This window comes from Cygnus atratus, chromosome 10 (assembly GCF_013377495.2).
Source record: "Cygnus atratus isolate AKBS03 ecotype Queensland, Australia chromosome 10, CAtr_DNAZoo_HiC_assembly, whole genome shotgun sequence".
Classification (NCBI taxonomy): Eukaryota; Metazoa; Chordata; class Aves; order Anseriformes; family Anatidae; genus Cygnus; species Cygnus atratus.
In genome coordinates, this window is record NC_066371.1 from 15,895,767 (window position 1) to 15,911,414 (window position 15,648).

At 62.5% G+C, this 15,648-nt stretch overlaps 1 protein-coding gene across 1 annotated transcript; it reads right to left on the reverse strand.

Moving 5' to 3' along the window:
• Positions 1-508: 508 nt before the first annotated feature.
• LOC118253702 (semaphorin-3D-like) lies at positions 509-13,060 on the reverse strand. Its single transcript, XM_035558333.2, has 18 exons — positions 12,899-13,060; positions 6,964-7,124; positions 5,042-5,202; positions 4,835-4,897; positions 4,548-4,667; positions 4,336-4,438; positions 4,081-4,209; positions 3,819-3,964; positions 3,301-3,415; positions 3,150-3,219; positions 2,899-3,043; positions 2,599-2,821; positions 2,391-2,479; positions 2,266-2,307; positions 1,903-2,060; positions 1,738-1,802; positions 1,478-1,611; positions 509-1,408 (listed from the first exon to the last, which is right to left on the reverse strand). Exons 2-18 carry the CDS (start codon positions 7,094-7,096, stop codon positions 1,040-1,042), a joined length of 2,265 nt encoding a protein of 754 aa, XP_035414226.1. The 5' UTR covers positions 7,097-7,124; positions 12,899-13,060; the 3' UTR covers positions 509-1,039.
• Between the last annotated feature and the right edge of the window lie 2,588 nt (positions 13,061-15,648).

Here is a 15,648-nt window from a genome sequence, read left to right on the forward strand (position 1 = left end):
TGGTGTTCCGTGCCGCGCTCAGATGAATTTTGTTAATCCGGGCTTGGGAGGACTGGGAGGGAGGGTTGGGGTGGGGGAGAGGTCTCAAGGGGAACGTAGTCCAGCTAGATTTCAGTGGGGATGACGGCTCCTTGCGACTCGAGTGGAGAACATGGTCCCTTCCAAGGGGCGACAGCCGCGGCTTCCATGTCAGTGGCATCCGGCTTGGATCTGGAGCCTCCGGCAGATCCACGCATGCAGGGGGAGCCTGAATGAATCCATCGATGAGTCTCATTTTGTTTTTTTCTGTTGTTTTGGGGTTGTTATTATTATTGCCTTTTTTTTTTTTTTTTTTTTTTTTTACTACCGCCTTAGTTTGTGGACGGTCTTTTTGTGGTTGGAAAGAGGAGTATCTCTAGCAGGGTGGGTGGGTCAGTGCCCCACGCATGATCATGTGCTTCCCTCTTCTCTCTGTCGAACGGGACATGCTTGCCTGATCTCCCAGAGCAGAGACTTTGAACAATTTGTTGTTTATATGATGTATTTATTTTTACTTGTGTTTCATGTCATTTTTTTAAAAAATAATAAATTGTAAGTTGGTATAACTGCCTGCTTCTGTCTTTGGAATTTGTAAAAGCAGCCTGGGCTGGGGTGGGTGGGGCTGGGTGCAGGCGTTGGGGACGACACCGGGTCCAGGGACGTGTGACCATGGCCAGGTGCTGGAGACCACGCGTGAGCATGGTTTGTTTCCATTCCCGCCCCCCCCCCCCCCATCTTCATAATTGCTGCTAATAACCATCATCCCTAAGGGCTGGAGAAAACTGAGGCGAATAAATACTCTGCAGGGCTCACAAGGCTTTGTGTCTGGGAGAGCTGGTCCAGGCCGTGCGCCCTCACCCTGTCGTGCACCCTGGGGTGCGCGCAGAGGCGGAGGGGCCCGGCGTGGCTTGAGGTAGTCGCAGCGCGGCGGTTCCTGCAGCTGGACGCGCGGAGCGGTCCTGAAGCTGGCACCCGCCTGCGAGAAGGGCCGAGAGAGAGAGCAGGTGGCCCCGGCTCGCCCTTACAGCGGCTGGGGCTGCCTGCGCACGCGGCTGCTCTTGCTCTCCGGGGACCGGTGTTGCCACTTCTGGTGCCAGGCTTTCTGCCGCTGCCTTTCCTGGTGCCACAGGGCATTGCAGTAGGTGTCGAGGCTGGTGCCTGGTGCCCCCAAGGCTCGCGGGTCCGTCCGGGGACCCTCAACCCCCTTGCTGCGTCGGTACGGCGGCACCTCCATCGCTTCGTGCTGGATGACGCGGAGGTTGTAGCGAGTGAGGGGCCGGGAGAAGGAGCGCTCCACAGCCTGGCACTCATAGGTGCCGGCATCCTCCCTGCCCAGCTGGCGGATCAGCAGCCCCTGCTCCAGCACCACGAAGTGGCCACCGGTCCTGATCTGGTGCATGGAAAGAGTCAGGTCACCGTCCCCGAACCGCCCCGCGTCCCCTCCCTGCTGTCCCCGCACCTCGCTCAGCCCCGACCCCTCGCCGCGCCACGCCAGCCACCGGATCGTCGTCTGCGGGGAGCGCGCCAGGCACTCGAGGAAGGTGGAGTTCTTCTCCACGCCGAAAACCAGCTTCTCCGTGGCCACCGCTGTCCCTGCACGGGGATGGGACAGGGTCAGCGCGTGGCACCCAGTGCAGGGACAATGACAGAGGGCGCTGGGGGCTTTCCCGGTGCCCTGCTGCCCACTCATCCCAGCATCACCCTGGGGCTGGTGCTCACCTTCTGCCGTATCCTGGCACTGGCTGAGCACATCGGGCTTCAGCACGTCCTGGCACCGGGCACGCCTATGGGAGGGTGGACAGGACCATGGCGGCACCCAAGTGGTGGCACCCGCCACCGTCTGTAGGCTGCCCCTGCGCAGGGCTGGCCCCGGCGGGTGCTCACCTCTTCTCTGTGAGCAGGTGCGGGGCGCAGGTCTTGCCGTCCCAGGTGCAGTAGGGGTCCCTGGCCAGGCAGCAGTCCGTGCAGGTTTTGCCATAGAGCTCGCAGCGGTACAGGGCGAGCTGGAGCAGCCCGTGGGTGCTGCTCACCAACAGCTCCTGCTGCTCAGGCAAGCAGAATGGCAGCGCTCAGCACCGTGCCGGGCTGAGACTGCTGGGAGGTATGGGGACAGCAGGACAGAGCCAGTCACCAGCAGCCTGCTTGGTGGGAGCAGGACCCTGCCACATGCAAGCCCTGGGGCCAAGGGATGCTGAGGATGGAGCGAGTACCCCGTCCCTTTAGGTACCAGTGTGAGGGAGGACTCACCCGCTTCGGTGACAGCTTCATGTCCAGGATGGGAGAAGGTGCCTGGAAGAGAAGAAGAGGTTCCAGCGAGGCTGAGGGCTGGGGTCCCTGGTCCCACCTCCTCCCGCTCCCACTCTCTGCTGTACCTTAGAGACGCTGATCTCCTCCAGGTTAATCACCTCGGTGCCGTGGCTCCCCGCACTGGCCAGCCCCACCTTCAGAACCTTACCCTCATCTGCCAAACACAGCGGGAGAAGGAGCTGGCGGGGCCGGGCTCCCCGGGGCTGGGGGGACACTCCTGCCACCCAGCCACCGTGTGACGACCCCGGCCCCAGAGCTGGGCTGAGGCCTTACCCGTGCCGAGGAAGAGCACGTCGTAGTGCCGGCTCTCTGTCTCCAGCCGGTGCACCAGCAGCCGCCGCAGCCGGTAGGGAACGTTGACCCTCACCAGGACGGGCTGGCGGCCCTGCGGCTGCACGGGCTCCCACATCAGCTGGTGGGAGCGCACGAAGCTGATCACCTCATCGGGGAAGTCCTTGGTGGAGCGCAGGAGGGGGTCGTACGTCTCACTGGGGCACTGAGGCGACACGAGGGGCTGGGTCACTGCCAGGCCGGCCCCTCCTGCCGCCACCCGCTGCCCTCCCGGCTCCTTACCATGCCGGGCCTGGGGTAGGGGACACGTCCCTTGTATTCCACCCAGCGGTAGTCGAATCCCTCCTTGTGCGCGAAGGGGCCGCTGAAGGCCGCTCTGATGGCAGCCATGGCATAGACGCACACCGCGGAGCCGCTGAAGACACCGCTGCGGGGCAGCCGTCAGCGTCCCTGCTCCGCCGCAGGCAGCCGCGGCGAGGGGCTGGGGGGGGTGGGGGGGTGCTGGGCTGCCCCGTGCCTGGGCACGGGCTCACCTGGAGACCGTGAAGAGGCCGAAGATGAGGGGATTCTGAGGGTCCCGGGTGCGGAGGAGGAAAACGTCCTCTGCAAAGAGAGAGGTGGAGCTGGAGCCAGAGGTGCAGGGGGGCTTTCCCGGCCGGGCAGCTGGGGCAGGCTGCCACTCACCCAGCTGGTCAAAGTGCGTCTGGGTGCCCTGCGGCCCCGGGATGGAGCACACCAAGCGGGCCTTGAGGAATGTGCTCCAGCGGTTGATGAGGCTGCGCTTCCCTCCGACGTCGTTCTGCCGGGCAACGAGAGCTGCACCCACGCCAGCCCCACCAAGCCACCCCTACGGCAGTCCCTGCAGCGGGACACCTGAGTCCCCCGCAGTGACAGCCCCAGCCTTGCTTCTTGCCCCTCTGTGGGGTGCCCGGGGGTGGGAAGGTGCCTGGGGAGCCACCGAGTGGGGCAGGGGACTTGGGGCTTTCTCACTGCTATGCAGCAAAGCACAGGCAGAGGTGGGAACCAGGCTCCTGCTCACCAAACCAGCACACAATGGTTAAGGTTGGAAGGGCCCTCTGGAGGTCCCCTGGCCCAACCCTAACAAAGGGACAATGGCTTTTCACAAGGCAGCACTCCCGGCACGGTGGCAAAGCTTGCCTTGTGTGATCCCAGCCGTGGCGCACCAGCCTTAGCCCACTGACCTTGCAGACCCGGGCCACCCTAGCATGGATGTGCCGCCTGTCCCACTGCCCAGCCTCCAGCGCCGTCTCGCGGAAGAAGACGTAGACCTTGTCGTCGTGCGGGTTGTAGGTGTCGGGGATGGCGAAGACACCCACAAACGCAGGCTCTGGAAGCGACGACGTGCTATCGCCCCGTGCCTGCGGCTCCCTGTGCAGGTGTGCCCCCCACCACGGGGGAGGAGATGGGACCAGGGCACCGTGCCAAGCATGGTCCCTCTCGTACCGTGCAGCCAGTGGTCCTGGTTCTGCTCTGTGCGGATGTAGCTCTGCTCGGCCCCGCGCACCCAGGTCCGGAAGAAGGCGGCGCTGCTGCCCATGAAGTCGCTGGAGGTGCCCGAATACATCTCCCCATCTGTGGGGTCAGTGGGGGGGGGGAAGGGGGGGAGGGGGGCGTGTGGAGGAGCTGGGGGTGCAGCCGTGGGACCCCCACATGCCACGTCCCCAGGGAGCCCCAGCTCCCTGCTCCCCCAGCCCTTACCGACAAGGAGCGCGGTGAAGGGCTGGCGGGGGCTGTACGGGCACCGTCCTCGCCCCGACTGCAGGGAGTGGGTCACCAGCCGCATCAGGGGGGCCCCGGCACCCTGCCAGAGCCCAGGGGGAGATGTCAGCTCTGCCAGCCGATGGACAAGGGAGCATCAAGGACACTGGGTCCCTCTGCAGCGGGGCTGCAGCTCACCGGGTGCCGCTCACCTTGCCCCGGGCTCCCAGCTGGACGAAGGCACAGACGGGCTGGTAGGAGCCCGTCCCGCAGGCAAACACATGGCTGCTGTTGTAGGGCTGCAGGAGGCGGATGAAGTTGGCACACTCGGTCTGCCCAAGGGGAGGGAGATGGTTGTTGGCAGGGAGGACCCAAGCTGGCGTGCTTGCAGGCAGCCCCCCACGTGCCATGCATGCCCCACAGTTTGGGGTGTCTGGGTGCTGAGTGCCTGTGCCGAGGCACAAAAAGCCCCGAGCTGGGGACTCCCGGCCCTGCTTACCTCTACGTCCTTCCCCGCCAGCCGGCAATGTTCAACCTGCTCCCTGGAGGCTGGCCAGAAGATCTGCGACAGAAGCGCCCGAGGCACGGGCAGCAGCACATGTTTGGGACAACTTCAGGGGACGTGGCCCTGGGTGCCAGAACTGCCCCTGGAGAAAGCAGGCAGCCTGGCCCAGGACCACAACTGCACCCCCTGCTCAGCACTGACCTTCTCGGGCTCTCTGCCAGGATGGTCGAGATGGAGCAGGAAGATGTGGTTTTTGGCTCCCACCATCAGCCAGGCCCTGTCTTCATCCAGCAGGAGGGCTTGGAAACCCAGCCCGTCCCCTGAGGTCAGCAAGAGGCGGGAGCTGTTGGATTTCAGCAGGTCTGAGGAGCATGAGGTGGGAGGAAGGGCAGCGGTCAGGGAGCTGTCCCTCCCTGCACGGCCCTGGGCTACGTGGGCTGGGGCAGTTTGCTGCGAGCTAAGCGAGGGAAGTCCCTGCTGGACCTGTGTGGGCACAGCTCCGTCCGAAGCAGCTGGGAGATGGAAATGGCAAGGAAGGAGATGCCGGCCGCATGCTGCAGGCACCAGTACCTGCCTGGGCCTGGGGCAGGGATTTCCAAGGTGAACAGGATCAGCAGCTGCATTCCCCTCCCTGCCCTTGCCGTTGTTGCTGGGGTCCTCAGAGAGGACAGGGCTGGCACCCCCACATCCCGCCGGCACAGTGGCTGAGACGATGGGTGAGAAACATCCTCTCCTTTGTGCTCACTATCTCCCAAGGCCAGCATGTTTTTCCTTGCCGTCAAGACCACTGCGAAAGCCCTGTCCCGTCCGCTACCTTTGCGGCTGCACCCTCAGAGCAGGGTGACCCGGGGCTTCCTGGGGTCACCGCCCGGCTGCACCGGGCGCAAGGAAGAGCCGGCCCCACAGGACATCCCCACAGCCCAGGGGAAGCCGGGCTCTGAGTCTCTGAGGGGTTTCCATCCCCTCGCTGCCGCGGGCTGATAAGAGCTGCACCGGAGACGTCTTCGGTGCCGGTGACCCACCAAGCCCCCGTGCCACCAAATGCAGCAGCTTCTGGCCCTGCCACCAGCAGCAGCAGGGGACCAGAGCCCAGCAGAAGCCCCGTTTGCCAGCCCCCAGCTGTGCCAGCCCCGGTCAGTGCAGCAGTAGGCATCCTGGGGCTGGGGCAGGGCAGCAGAGAGGCTCAGCCCTGGCCAGCAGCGGGGCTGTCCGTCGTGACCCCACGGTCGCCTCTTGCACGGCCAAGCCCCCTCCCCAGCAGGGTGGAAGCCACCAGCGCCGCTCCTGGCCCCGCGCCCCGTGCCCCATCCTTCCTCCGCTCCCACAGCCTCCGTTGCTGTCATTTCCTCCTCGCAGGCTGCTTGCGTCTTCCCCCACTGCCCCCCTGCCTCCCCCATGCTGGGGCCTGACGTGAGGCAGGCGGGCTCTCAGAGGTCCTTTCATTTGATTTCGATTTTTTTTTTCTGAAGTTTTTTTAAACCTGAGCTCCTTGCGCCATTGTGTCCTTGAACCTGCCCGTTGCTGTCCCTGAGTCACATCCCCTGCCGCGGTTCCCATTGTCCTCAAGCCCTCCTGATGCTGGGAGCTTCCTCTCCTGCCTCTGCCCAAGACCGGAGAGCTGCTGGCACGTCTGGCCATGGGGCTTTGAAGGCAGAGTCCCTCCATGTTCCCAGCTCTTCTCCAAGGACGGACCAAACCCTGGCCCTGACACCTGCTCCTGAGCTGGGCCACCAGCAGGACCATTGCTGCCGGGGATGCCCCGTGGCACCCAGAGGCCTCCGGCCATCTCCCACCTCCATGGCAAGCCCACCCCATCCCCAGGCTGTCCGGGGCCCTGCTCCAAGCCCTCGACACAAACAGAGCCTGCCCTGAAGCCCTCACAAAATAATTACAGGCAGCTGGGATGCAGCGGGAAGCACAGGGAGATGGCTGCTTGACCTGGACTCAGGCGGGTGGCACGGGAGGGATGGGCTTCGTGAGGGGGACATGGGGCAGAGGGGGGCTGCGGGGGACATGGGCGTGATGGCGACGCCGTGGCCACGTCACCCTCCTGCCCTGTCACCCTGCCCGTGCCCAGGCTGGAAAAACACAGCCCAGCACCTCCGGAGACGCGTTCCCCTTACCTTTGTAGGTGACACGGAGGCGAGGGGCGTGCTGCTTCCACGCCCCGGCAGTGTCCGGCTGCGGCAGCAGGACGCAGAGCAGGAGGGCAGCCAGCGGCAGCCTGCGGCCACGGGGAGCCCCCGTCCTCACCATCGTGCCGCTGCGGTGCTGCTGCCTTCAGCTGCGAGGGGAGAAAGGTTGGGGAAATGCAGGGGGCGGCCATGGGGAGGGACACGGGAGCTGCCCCGCACCCAGGCACGCTTCTGGAAGCCCCCCCGGCCCCTTCCCCTGCCCATCCCGGGTGCATCCAGGACCTCACGGCCTCGTTCGCTGCCCCCTGTGTGCCCTGGAGGGGCAGGTGGCAGGGCTGGCTGCTCCCAGGTCAGGACAGTGAGACATTTCTTGTCCTGCTCATGAATGTCCTGCATTGCAGCAGCTCTGGTAACCACACTCCTGCTGTGCTTTCAGCTCTTTTGAGTCCCACAGTTGAAGGGTTTTAAATGAGCATGGAGGCTTTAGGTGCAAGGGCTGGGGGCTTTCTGCAGGTCTGCGCAGGAGCAACCACACAGCCCAGGAGCCAAGCACCTCCAGCTGCCCTGTTCCCTCTCTCCCACAAGAAGGAGCACTCAACTGTGCCTTCAGACAAGGTTTGGGGCTCTCAGGGCCTCCCAGACCCCCCCAACCCCCACCCCAGGGCTCATCCAGAGGTTGTGCCCGGGATTTGGCAGGGGGTTTATTTTACCAGCGTGCACAGGGTTGCTGGAGAAGCAGGGAAAAGGCCAGCCTCTAACTGCAGCTTTCTATAAACGGAGGATGCTTGCGTGACCCAGAACATTTGCCAGGGTGGCTCCAGGACCCTGAGGGTGGCAGCCAGGGCACAGCCACCTCCCTGGGGACACGGGGCACAGCCCCAGGCAGCGGGGACATGGGGGTGGCACGTCCCTCGTCTGCTGCACTGCGAGACCCAGAGGCAGCTTCGTGCCAACGGGAGCATCCTGGCAGCGAAGGGGTTGGAAAAGGGCAGGGAGGGCGCAGCCCCAGCCCATAACCCCAAATTTCTCCTGGAGGAGAGGAGCTGGTCCCTGCAGAGTTTACACTGTGAGAGGGAGAGCGGGTGTCTCACGGATGGAAACAAGCTGCGGGTGATGAATCCAGGGCTAAATTAAACACTCCCGACAGCTTTAAATAATCAACTGTCCTGAGCTGGGACTGTTTTTATCGGGGCTTGGAGAGGGAGCTGCTGATGAGGGCAGGCTGCCGGGCCAGGGGAATTTCAGCAGGGTAATGCCTTCCCGGGGCTCCCACGCTCTGGGTGCTGCGGGACTGGGGGGGGCTTTTCCTTCAGAGACCAGGTCCTGCAGAAGGTCTTGCAGGAGATGGAGCAACACCAGGAAGAGGAAAATCCCTCCAGTTTACAGCGTGCTCTGAAACATACAGAAAATACAAGCTCACTTGTGAAAGCGATGCCCCAGAGAGGCAAATTTCCAGGGCGGAAGGGCCCCGGCAGCAGCTCCATCCCCAGGGACGGAGTGTGCCGAACAAGAGCTCGGCAGCAATCCCCCGCCAAGTGCCAGCCCCACAGACCCCGATTGTCTGGCGGTTAATCCAGAGCCCCGCGCTCAGGACATCGCCTTCTTGAGTTACAGCCTGGGGCCAGCCGCGGGCTGCAGAGGGGCCCCAGCAGCTGGGGGAGCCGGGGGGGGGGGTTAGACCTGGGCGCCTGGGCTGGGAAACGGGGTGAAACCCAGCGGCCAGCAAGGGCAGGCGGATGGGATGGCTGCCGCCACGCCGTGCCCCCATCCTTCACCTCCCCACAGCTCTCGTGGGCGCTCGCGGCTCCACCTGGCCGGTGATGCGCGCTGTGTGCTCGGCGGTGCCCCAGTACTTGTCACTGAGGCCACGTCCACCAGTGGCAGGGCTCGGCGCAGCCCTCCGGCCCTCCCCGGGGCGTGATGGATGCCCCGGCAGCTGCTGCGCCCCGCTCGCCGCGCTGTCACGCAGCGGCAGCTGTCGGCCTTGTCCCGTGTGGGGGCAAAGCCACCGGCGTGGCCCCCCCCCCCCCCCGGCCTTCCCCCGGAGCCAGGGGTGGGAGCAGAGCCCTCCATGGGGGCTGGGATGGGTGCTGACGGAGTGGGACCCCGAAAGCAGAGCTGGGGTGGCAGTGGGGCGCTGAGGCGCTGCCTGCAAATGGCAGGGTGAGATAAATCCCCTGGTAAGCTGGGTCACACACGGCCAGCAGCCCTAAAAGCTGGCGAAGGGGGCTGAGACCCCCCCAGGGCTGGGTCCCCCAAGCCTCAGGACCCCTGGGGCACAGCCACATTCCCGGGTGCTGCCCACACCCTGGCGCAGCACGGGGCCGAGCCCAGCACTTGTCACTTGCCCACCACATGGCCCGACACCCGATACGGAGGCTCACCCCGCCACGGGGCCATTTTCCCAGCTTTCTGAGCCAGGCACGGGCTCAGATGTGAGCAGGGCTCCACGGGCAGGAGGCCGAGAGGCAGCTGGCCAGCTCCGCAGGCAGGGAGCCCCCATGCTCCGGGCTGGGCTGAGGTCTTCTCCAGCACCCCCAAAGCAGACCCCACCGCAGCCTTAGGCTGCCGTGGCATCTGGCAGAACCCCTGCCTGCTCCCTAAAGCACGCTTGTGTTTTTTTCCTGACTGCCTCAGCCCTTCGAGCAGGGATGCTCAGCGCCTCGCCAGGAGCTGCTCTGCGTCCCCCCAGCTCCAAAGCCGGGGCTCAGGCAGGAGCTGGCCACAGAGCACCTGCTCCTCTGTCACTCCCATTCCCTGCCACCCGCCTCAGAGAGATGGGGCTGTCACCCTGCCTCCCAGCACTGGGCAGCTCAAAAATTGTTTTCTTTTCATCAAAAGTAGGCCTGCTCCTTGCCCTCTTGTGCTAACTGGAAGAGGTTGAGCAGGCGTGGGGGGCTTGGCCAGAGAAAGTATTTTAATGAGGATGGAAGCAGCCTGCATGGTCGCCTGCTTCATCTCAGAGCCTCTCGGTTGCAGCTGCTGGGTAGTTACAGCTGTAAGGCTCTGCCCTGCCAGCCTCGGGCCCCTTCGCAGCCCCACGCAGCCCCCAGGGTCTGCCCTTGGCTCCAGCACACTGCTGCCTGCGTCCCAGCGAGGATGAGGAGGAGGGATGCAAAGTGAAGGGCCACAGTTTTGCATGTGGCCAAGGGTACGTCCCAGGGCACTCGCAGCTCTGAGCAGGGGCAGCGTGGGAAGAACAGTACTTCTCCCCACCGACAATGGACAGATTGAAACTGAAAGTCTATTTCTTTTTTTTTTTTTTTTTTTTTTTTCCTCCTCACGCTGGCCAAATGAGCTGACATCAGTGATCTCCTCCTGGAAAACAGGGAAATAAACCTTAGCCCGCTGGTGGGAGCAGCAAAGTTGCTTCCGCACACAATAAGCGGCAGCCTGCCAGCGTGCTGGATGAGAACAATAACTCCACGCGGACATGTGCTTGCGAACCGCATTGTTTGAGGGAAACCACATCCTGGGCAGGCTCCCAGCCCGGCTTGCCACGAGTGCTGCAGCAGCCGTGCCGTGCCGTGCCGTGCCAGTCTGGGTATGGTGGTGCCGGTACTGCAGGCGCGGCTCCGCCGGGGCTGTACCAGGGTTGCACGGGGTTACCGAGCGTGGCGATGGCACGTTCACGTGTGTGCCCATCCTGTGATGCCCGCACCTGTGGGCAGTGAGCAGGGGCAGGCCCCTGTGTGCCACCGCGGCTCGGTGGCCAGCTGCAAGCTGATGCCTGATTGTCACAGCTGCCATTTGGGGTATTCCAAAATGTCTGGGGCATATCCCAAATGCGTGATGTCTCTAGGGGTGCAGAGCACCTCAGTCCCTGGCCCTCCTGTGCAGATCATGGCAAGGCTCCTCAAAAAGTGGGGGGGGCTCAGTCCCCATCCCCCGCCTGCCCCATCCCGGCTGTTTTTTCGGCCGGTGCATCCCAACACCTTTGCCGTGCTGGCTTTCAGCAGCCATCTGTAGCTGAAAGAGCCTGTGAGACCTAGCTACCCTGTGCCCTCAGGGACACCCCTTGCTGTAATCCCAGCCACAGTGGGAGTAGAGCAAACACGGAGGAAGAGGCAGCCCCGAGCGCCCGGCAGCCACAGTTTATAATAAATCCTTGTCCGTGCTGTAAACAGTCCCCGAGCGGGTGTCAGAGGAGCACAGCAGGCGGCAGGGAAGCCAGCAACACGCGCCTGTGATAAGGGCTGCCAGCCCCCGTGGCCGGGGGGCTGGGGTCTGACGAGAACATCTTTAGCAGCACCTTCTGCTGCGGCTGCGGCCACCCCGGGTGGGCACTGCCCCCTACACGCCCTGGGGGGTTTTCTGTCTAAGTCCTGACCAACGATCCAGAGTGAATGAATGAGCCCTGCCTTGCGTCCTTGTGGAATTCGGCAAGATTAGATTAGGGATGAATGCTTCCCGTATTTTCTTATAGCAGCGGTATCTGTGTTTTCAAATTGACCTCGCCATCTCTGGCTGATAAACCATAGGGGTGTTTGTTTGTTTTTCGGGGACGTTCAGTGCCCTTAGCTCCGCAGGAGACATTTATGCACTCCAGCAATTACCGTACTGCAAGCTGTGGATTTTGGCACGCCGGGCACCACAGCGGTTGGGGCATTACGGCAGTGCTGTCCTCCCGCTGTCCGGGCACTGCCCGCAGGGTGCTGCGGGGATGGCAGTGGCTCCGCTGGGAGCGCATGGAGCAGGTGGCACACTTCTCAGTCACGTTGTGCCATCAGTCCCTTCCTAACGGTCCCCACACCTCTCTCAGTGCGTTGTTTTTCTGGATGGATTTGGTTTTCTACGGGCACTTCTCCCACGGCACTTTCCACTCCTCCCTTGGGCACGAGGCTGCACCCAAAAGGCACTGGGTTCCTGGATCTCGTGCTGCCCTCCAGCCTCACACCCCCTGCGAGTCCTTCTGGGCATCAACCAGCCCATCAGCCACGGCAGTAACCTGGGGCGGCTGGGCTAACGAAGCCTGCTTATTACAAGCATCATTTCCCCCGGACAGGGCATTGCGCGCTGTCAGTTTGCACTGGTGGAGGTCTTGTTTAAAGGACAGGAAGAAATAACCCTCCCTGCTTTCATTTAAGTCAATCGAGTGCTTTGCTATTTGTGTCTGTGCATAAGTGTTTAGCCTTCTCCTTGCCATCCTCAAACCAAGTGTCACCAGACCGCCGCACCACAGCACCCATCTCTTTGGCCAGCCCCAGCCCTGTCCTGAGACCCTCGGAGGCAACAGGACAGGGGCTAAACCTCCCCGCCACCCCCTCGCTGTCCCTCCGGCTCTGTTCCCTCCCTGCCTGCTCCATCAGATGGCCCGAAACGAGGCATTTCTCCTCTGCGAGGCTGTCACAGCTGCCTGAAGGCAAGCGATGGATTTTCATTTGGGGGTGGGGGAATCCAACAAAGCCGCCTCCGGCCGGCAGAGAAGTCCCCAGACGGGAGCAGCTGCTTGGATAAACCTGCCAGCAGTGTCCAGGTGAAACAGCCCCCAAAAAATCACTTTGGAGATCGAGAGCTTAACGGTACGAATAAAAGCTTTACGGTCCAAATAACTCCTGGGATCACGTTAAGGTGTTAACAGATAAGAGCCCACAAAGATCATCACCAAAAACTTTTTCAATACACACTATGGCAAGCCGAGTGGCAGAACAATCTCTGCTCTCGGTTTTGGAGTTGGCAGAAGATTAATCACTCAAAAGCCGCTCTGCACAAAGACATAAAGTGCACCAAGCCCAATTTAAGCCCAGAGAAGCGCTCATTTAAGCAGGGTCAAGCCTGCTCCGGCTGTCCGCTCCGCACCGGAGCCGCTCTGAGCTGGAAATGGCAGCACGGTTTCGTCCCACCGGGAGGGAGAAACAATGCCGAATATTCCAGCCGGCCCCGCCAAGCGTACGAGCAATTAAAAAGTTCCTTCGTTACTCACCGAGCAGCCCGGCGGACCCCACGGGCAAGAAGCTGCGGGCGCACCCCGCACCGGCTGCAGCGCGCGGAGCTGGGCGCGCAGGGTGGAGCCGGGTGCCGGGTGGGTCGGAGGCGGCCTCCATTCATAAAAGCAGCCCCAGGACCATCTGTCCCGGTGCCGAGTGTCCTGCTCAGCCCCCATCCTGCCTGCTGGGCCCGCGGATCTGCGAGCGGCAATTGCCATCTAGTGGCGCCCGCACCGCTCCAGCCCCTGCTCCAGCGCAGACAGGGCTGCAAGGCTCGCCTTAAGTCATCAGAAGCGACGCTGCTTTTCCCCTTAATTTTTCATTCTCTCGGTTCAAGGCATACCTCAGAGGGGTGGAACAGTGAAACAGCTCATCGGATGCCTCTGCCAAACGTGTCTGCTGCACAGGGGGCTGGGGACGGGGAAGGGCGCTGTGCGGGTGCTGTTCCTGTGCTGCATTCACAAAGGAAACCCCTTTTCCCCAAGGGGCTCCCGAGGCTAAGTGTCATGGAAAGAAGGAGGTTGTGTTCATCTGGACGGATCCAGGCTCCTGCATGCCTGCACCAGCACTGTGCTGGCTGCGAGGGCCAGCACAGCCCAGGGCCGCAACATATGTGCTATACATCTACAAGGGTTTTCCCAGCTTCTTGGTCCTACTCCGGTCCCGTAGGCCGGACGCCCACGAGCGCTTGGAGAGTGTTAGGTGCATTCCTGGAGCACGTTTGGTTTGGTTTCATCTGAAAGTAATCCAGGCTCTCCTGAGTCCGAGCTCTCCAAAGCCAGTCCAGGATGAGATCCAAAGTGCAGCAAGTGGGGGAAGTTGGGAGATCGGTTTCAAAACTGAACCCTGCTCCAAATTAACGTGCTGGAACGGACGCAGCCTAGCAGGGCTTTTGGGAGCAGGGGCTTCACTGTCCAACGCCCCACCGCCAGTGCACTGACCGGGCCATTTCCTAAGTCCTGGCCCTCAGAAAGGCCCAGGGGATGACAGCAAGTCCCAGGGTTGAAGGCAGCTTTGTCAGCAGCTCATTTGTAGGGGCTCCATCCCACTGCCCTGACCTGCTTGGCCCCCCCATGGCGGCCAGGGCAGTGACGGGACACTCACCACTTGCCGCAGCAGAGGCGGTGGCGAGGCGGTGGCACGAGGCAGCTCCAGAGGTGAGCCCTGAGCTTTCCCCCAGCTCGGGGCCGTTTCTGGACAAGCCCATCCTCCCATTGTGCTGCCTGCAGGCCTCGGTCTCCTGGGTGTGCGGGGCGCTCATTTCCCAGCTTCCTTGAAGCACACCCAGGCGCTCGGCAGGAAGGCGAGGTGCACTTTAGCAGCTGGAAGCCATCACCAGGCCTCTCCTACATCGGAAATGGGTGAATCCTGGCCAGCCCTGTGAGGCTGCTGACCTGGGGTCCTCCCTGCTGACACCCACCCTATGCCAGGGTGGAGGCTCCGTGCTTCCCGGGTAGGAGATGCTGGGAAAAGCAAGAGCGCACCGTGGAGAAACCCCCATGCTCAGGAGAAAAAGAGGAGCCCCAAAGATGCAGGGCATGAAGTTGGATGGGGTCCTGTGTCCCCTCCCCGAGCAGGGCCAGCCTCACCCCAAGCCATTCGGGGCCAGGTGACACCCGGGGGAGGCTGGGCCCCCTCCAGGAGCTGAGCACGCTGCACCGTGGCCGAGGAAAGAGGAAAAGGGCAGAGAATTGGGGGGGTTGGGGGTGGGGAGCCTTCCTCCCTCCCAGCTCGTGCGGAGGCTGGGGGTGACACCTCCCTGTGGGTCACTCCACCTTCATGTGTGCACTGTGCTCAGAGAAACACTGTGCAGGGCTGGCAGGCTGGGTCCTGGTGTGTTACTGCCCTCCCAAAGCCAAATGCAGCTCCAAAAAGGTTTTCTTTGTGAAAAAAATATGAAGCCCGGCAATTTGCCTCCCTGGACTGGGGGGGTGCTGCATCAGGCTGAATGCTGCCAGCAAGGGGAGCCAGCCCTGCCCTGCCGGCCTGCCCGGGGCCGAGGAGCCCCAGCTGGCTCCGAGCCGGTGGCACTGCTCTCCCCGCTGCAGGCAGCTGATGCTCTCGATTACAGCCCCGCTGCGTGGCATGGGTTGCTTCTGGGAAAACTCCTCCTTGCCCCGTGCCAAGCCCTGTGGCTGGGTTCAGGTACGTGCCTCGCTTGAGGCATTAAATTACCAAGCATGGCAGAGCACAGGAGGGGTCTTGTACCTCTGGCTGGGAGGGTGCTCGGGGGTCTGGGCTTCTGCATGGCTGTGCGGAGGCTCTCAGCCTTGTTCTGGCTGACCTCTGGGGTCTTCCAGCAGGCACAATCCCAGTCATAACCACAGAGAACACAGATACTTGAAGAGGAATTATCAGGTATCAAAGTCTCATCTGAAAGGTTGTAATCTCTTGGTAAATAAGAGCCTTTTTTTTTTTTTTTTTGAAAGCACACTGCCAAGCACCATCCTGCCACTATATTTAGCTTTTAAATTAGCTGAGCCCTTCATTTGCAGAGGGGTCGAGCCTCTCCCCAGCGGCACAGCCTGGACACGCACCGTGCCTGTGAAGGATGATCCCCTGCACTGCACCTCCCGGGGTAAGGCAGATGTGAAAAAGCTGTCAGCACCCATGGGTGTAAATTTGGCAGGGCCTGGGTGGGTTACGGCCCTGTGGGTGCAGCACAGAGCCACCTCCTGGCTGTGCCTTCGTGGGCCAGGTCCCTGCACATGGCAGAGACGGGCACCAAAACGTGACCCAACAGCTG

Bases quoted from the DNA above. Each gene is read 5' to 3' on its own strand.
- LOC118253702 (XM_035558333.2), bottom strand. From the start codon at position 7,096: ATGGTGAGGACGGGGGCTCCCCGTGGCCGCAGGCTGCCGCTGGCTGCC. The intron at 3,416-3,818 runs GTCAGTGGGCTA...GTTGCCCGGCAG, and splicing joins GGGTGGCCCGGGTCTGCAAG to AACGACGTCGGAGGGAAGCG. The intron at 1,409-1,477 runs GTGCGGGGACAG...TCCATGCACCAG, and splicing joins AGGGGTCGGGGCTGAGCGAG to ATCAGGACCGGTGGCCACTT.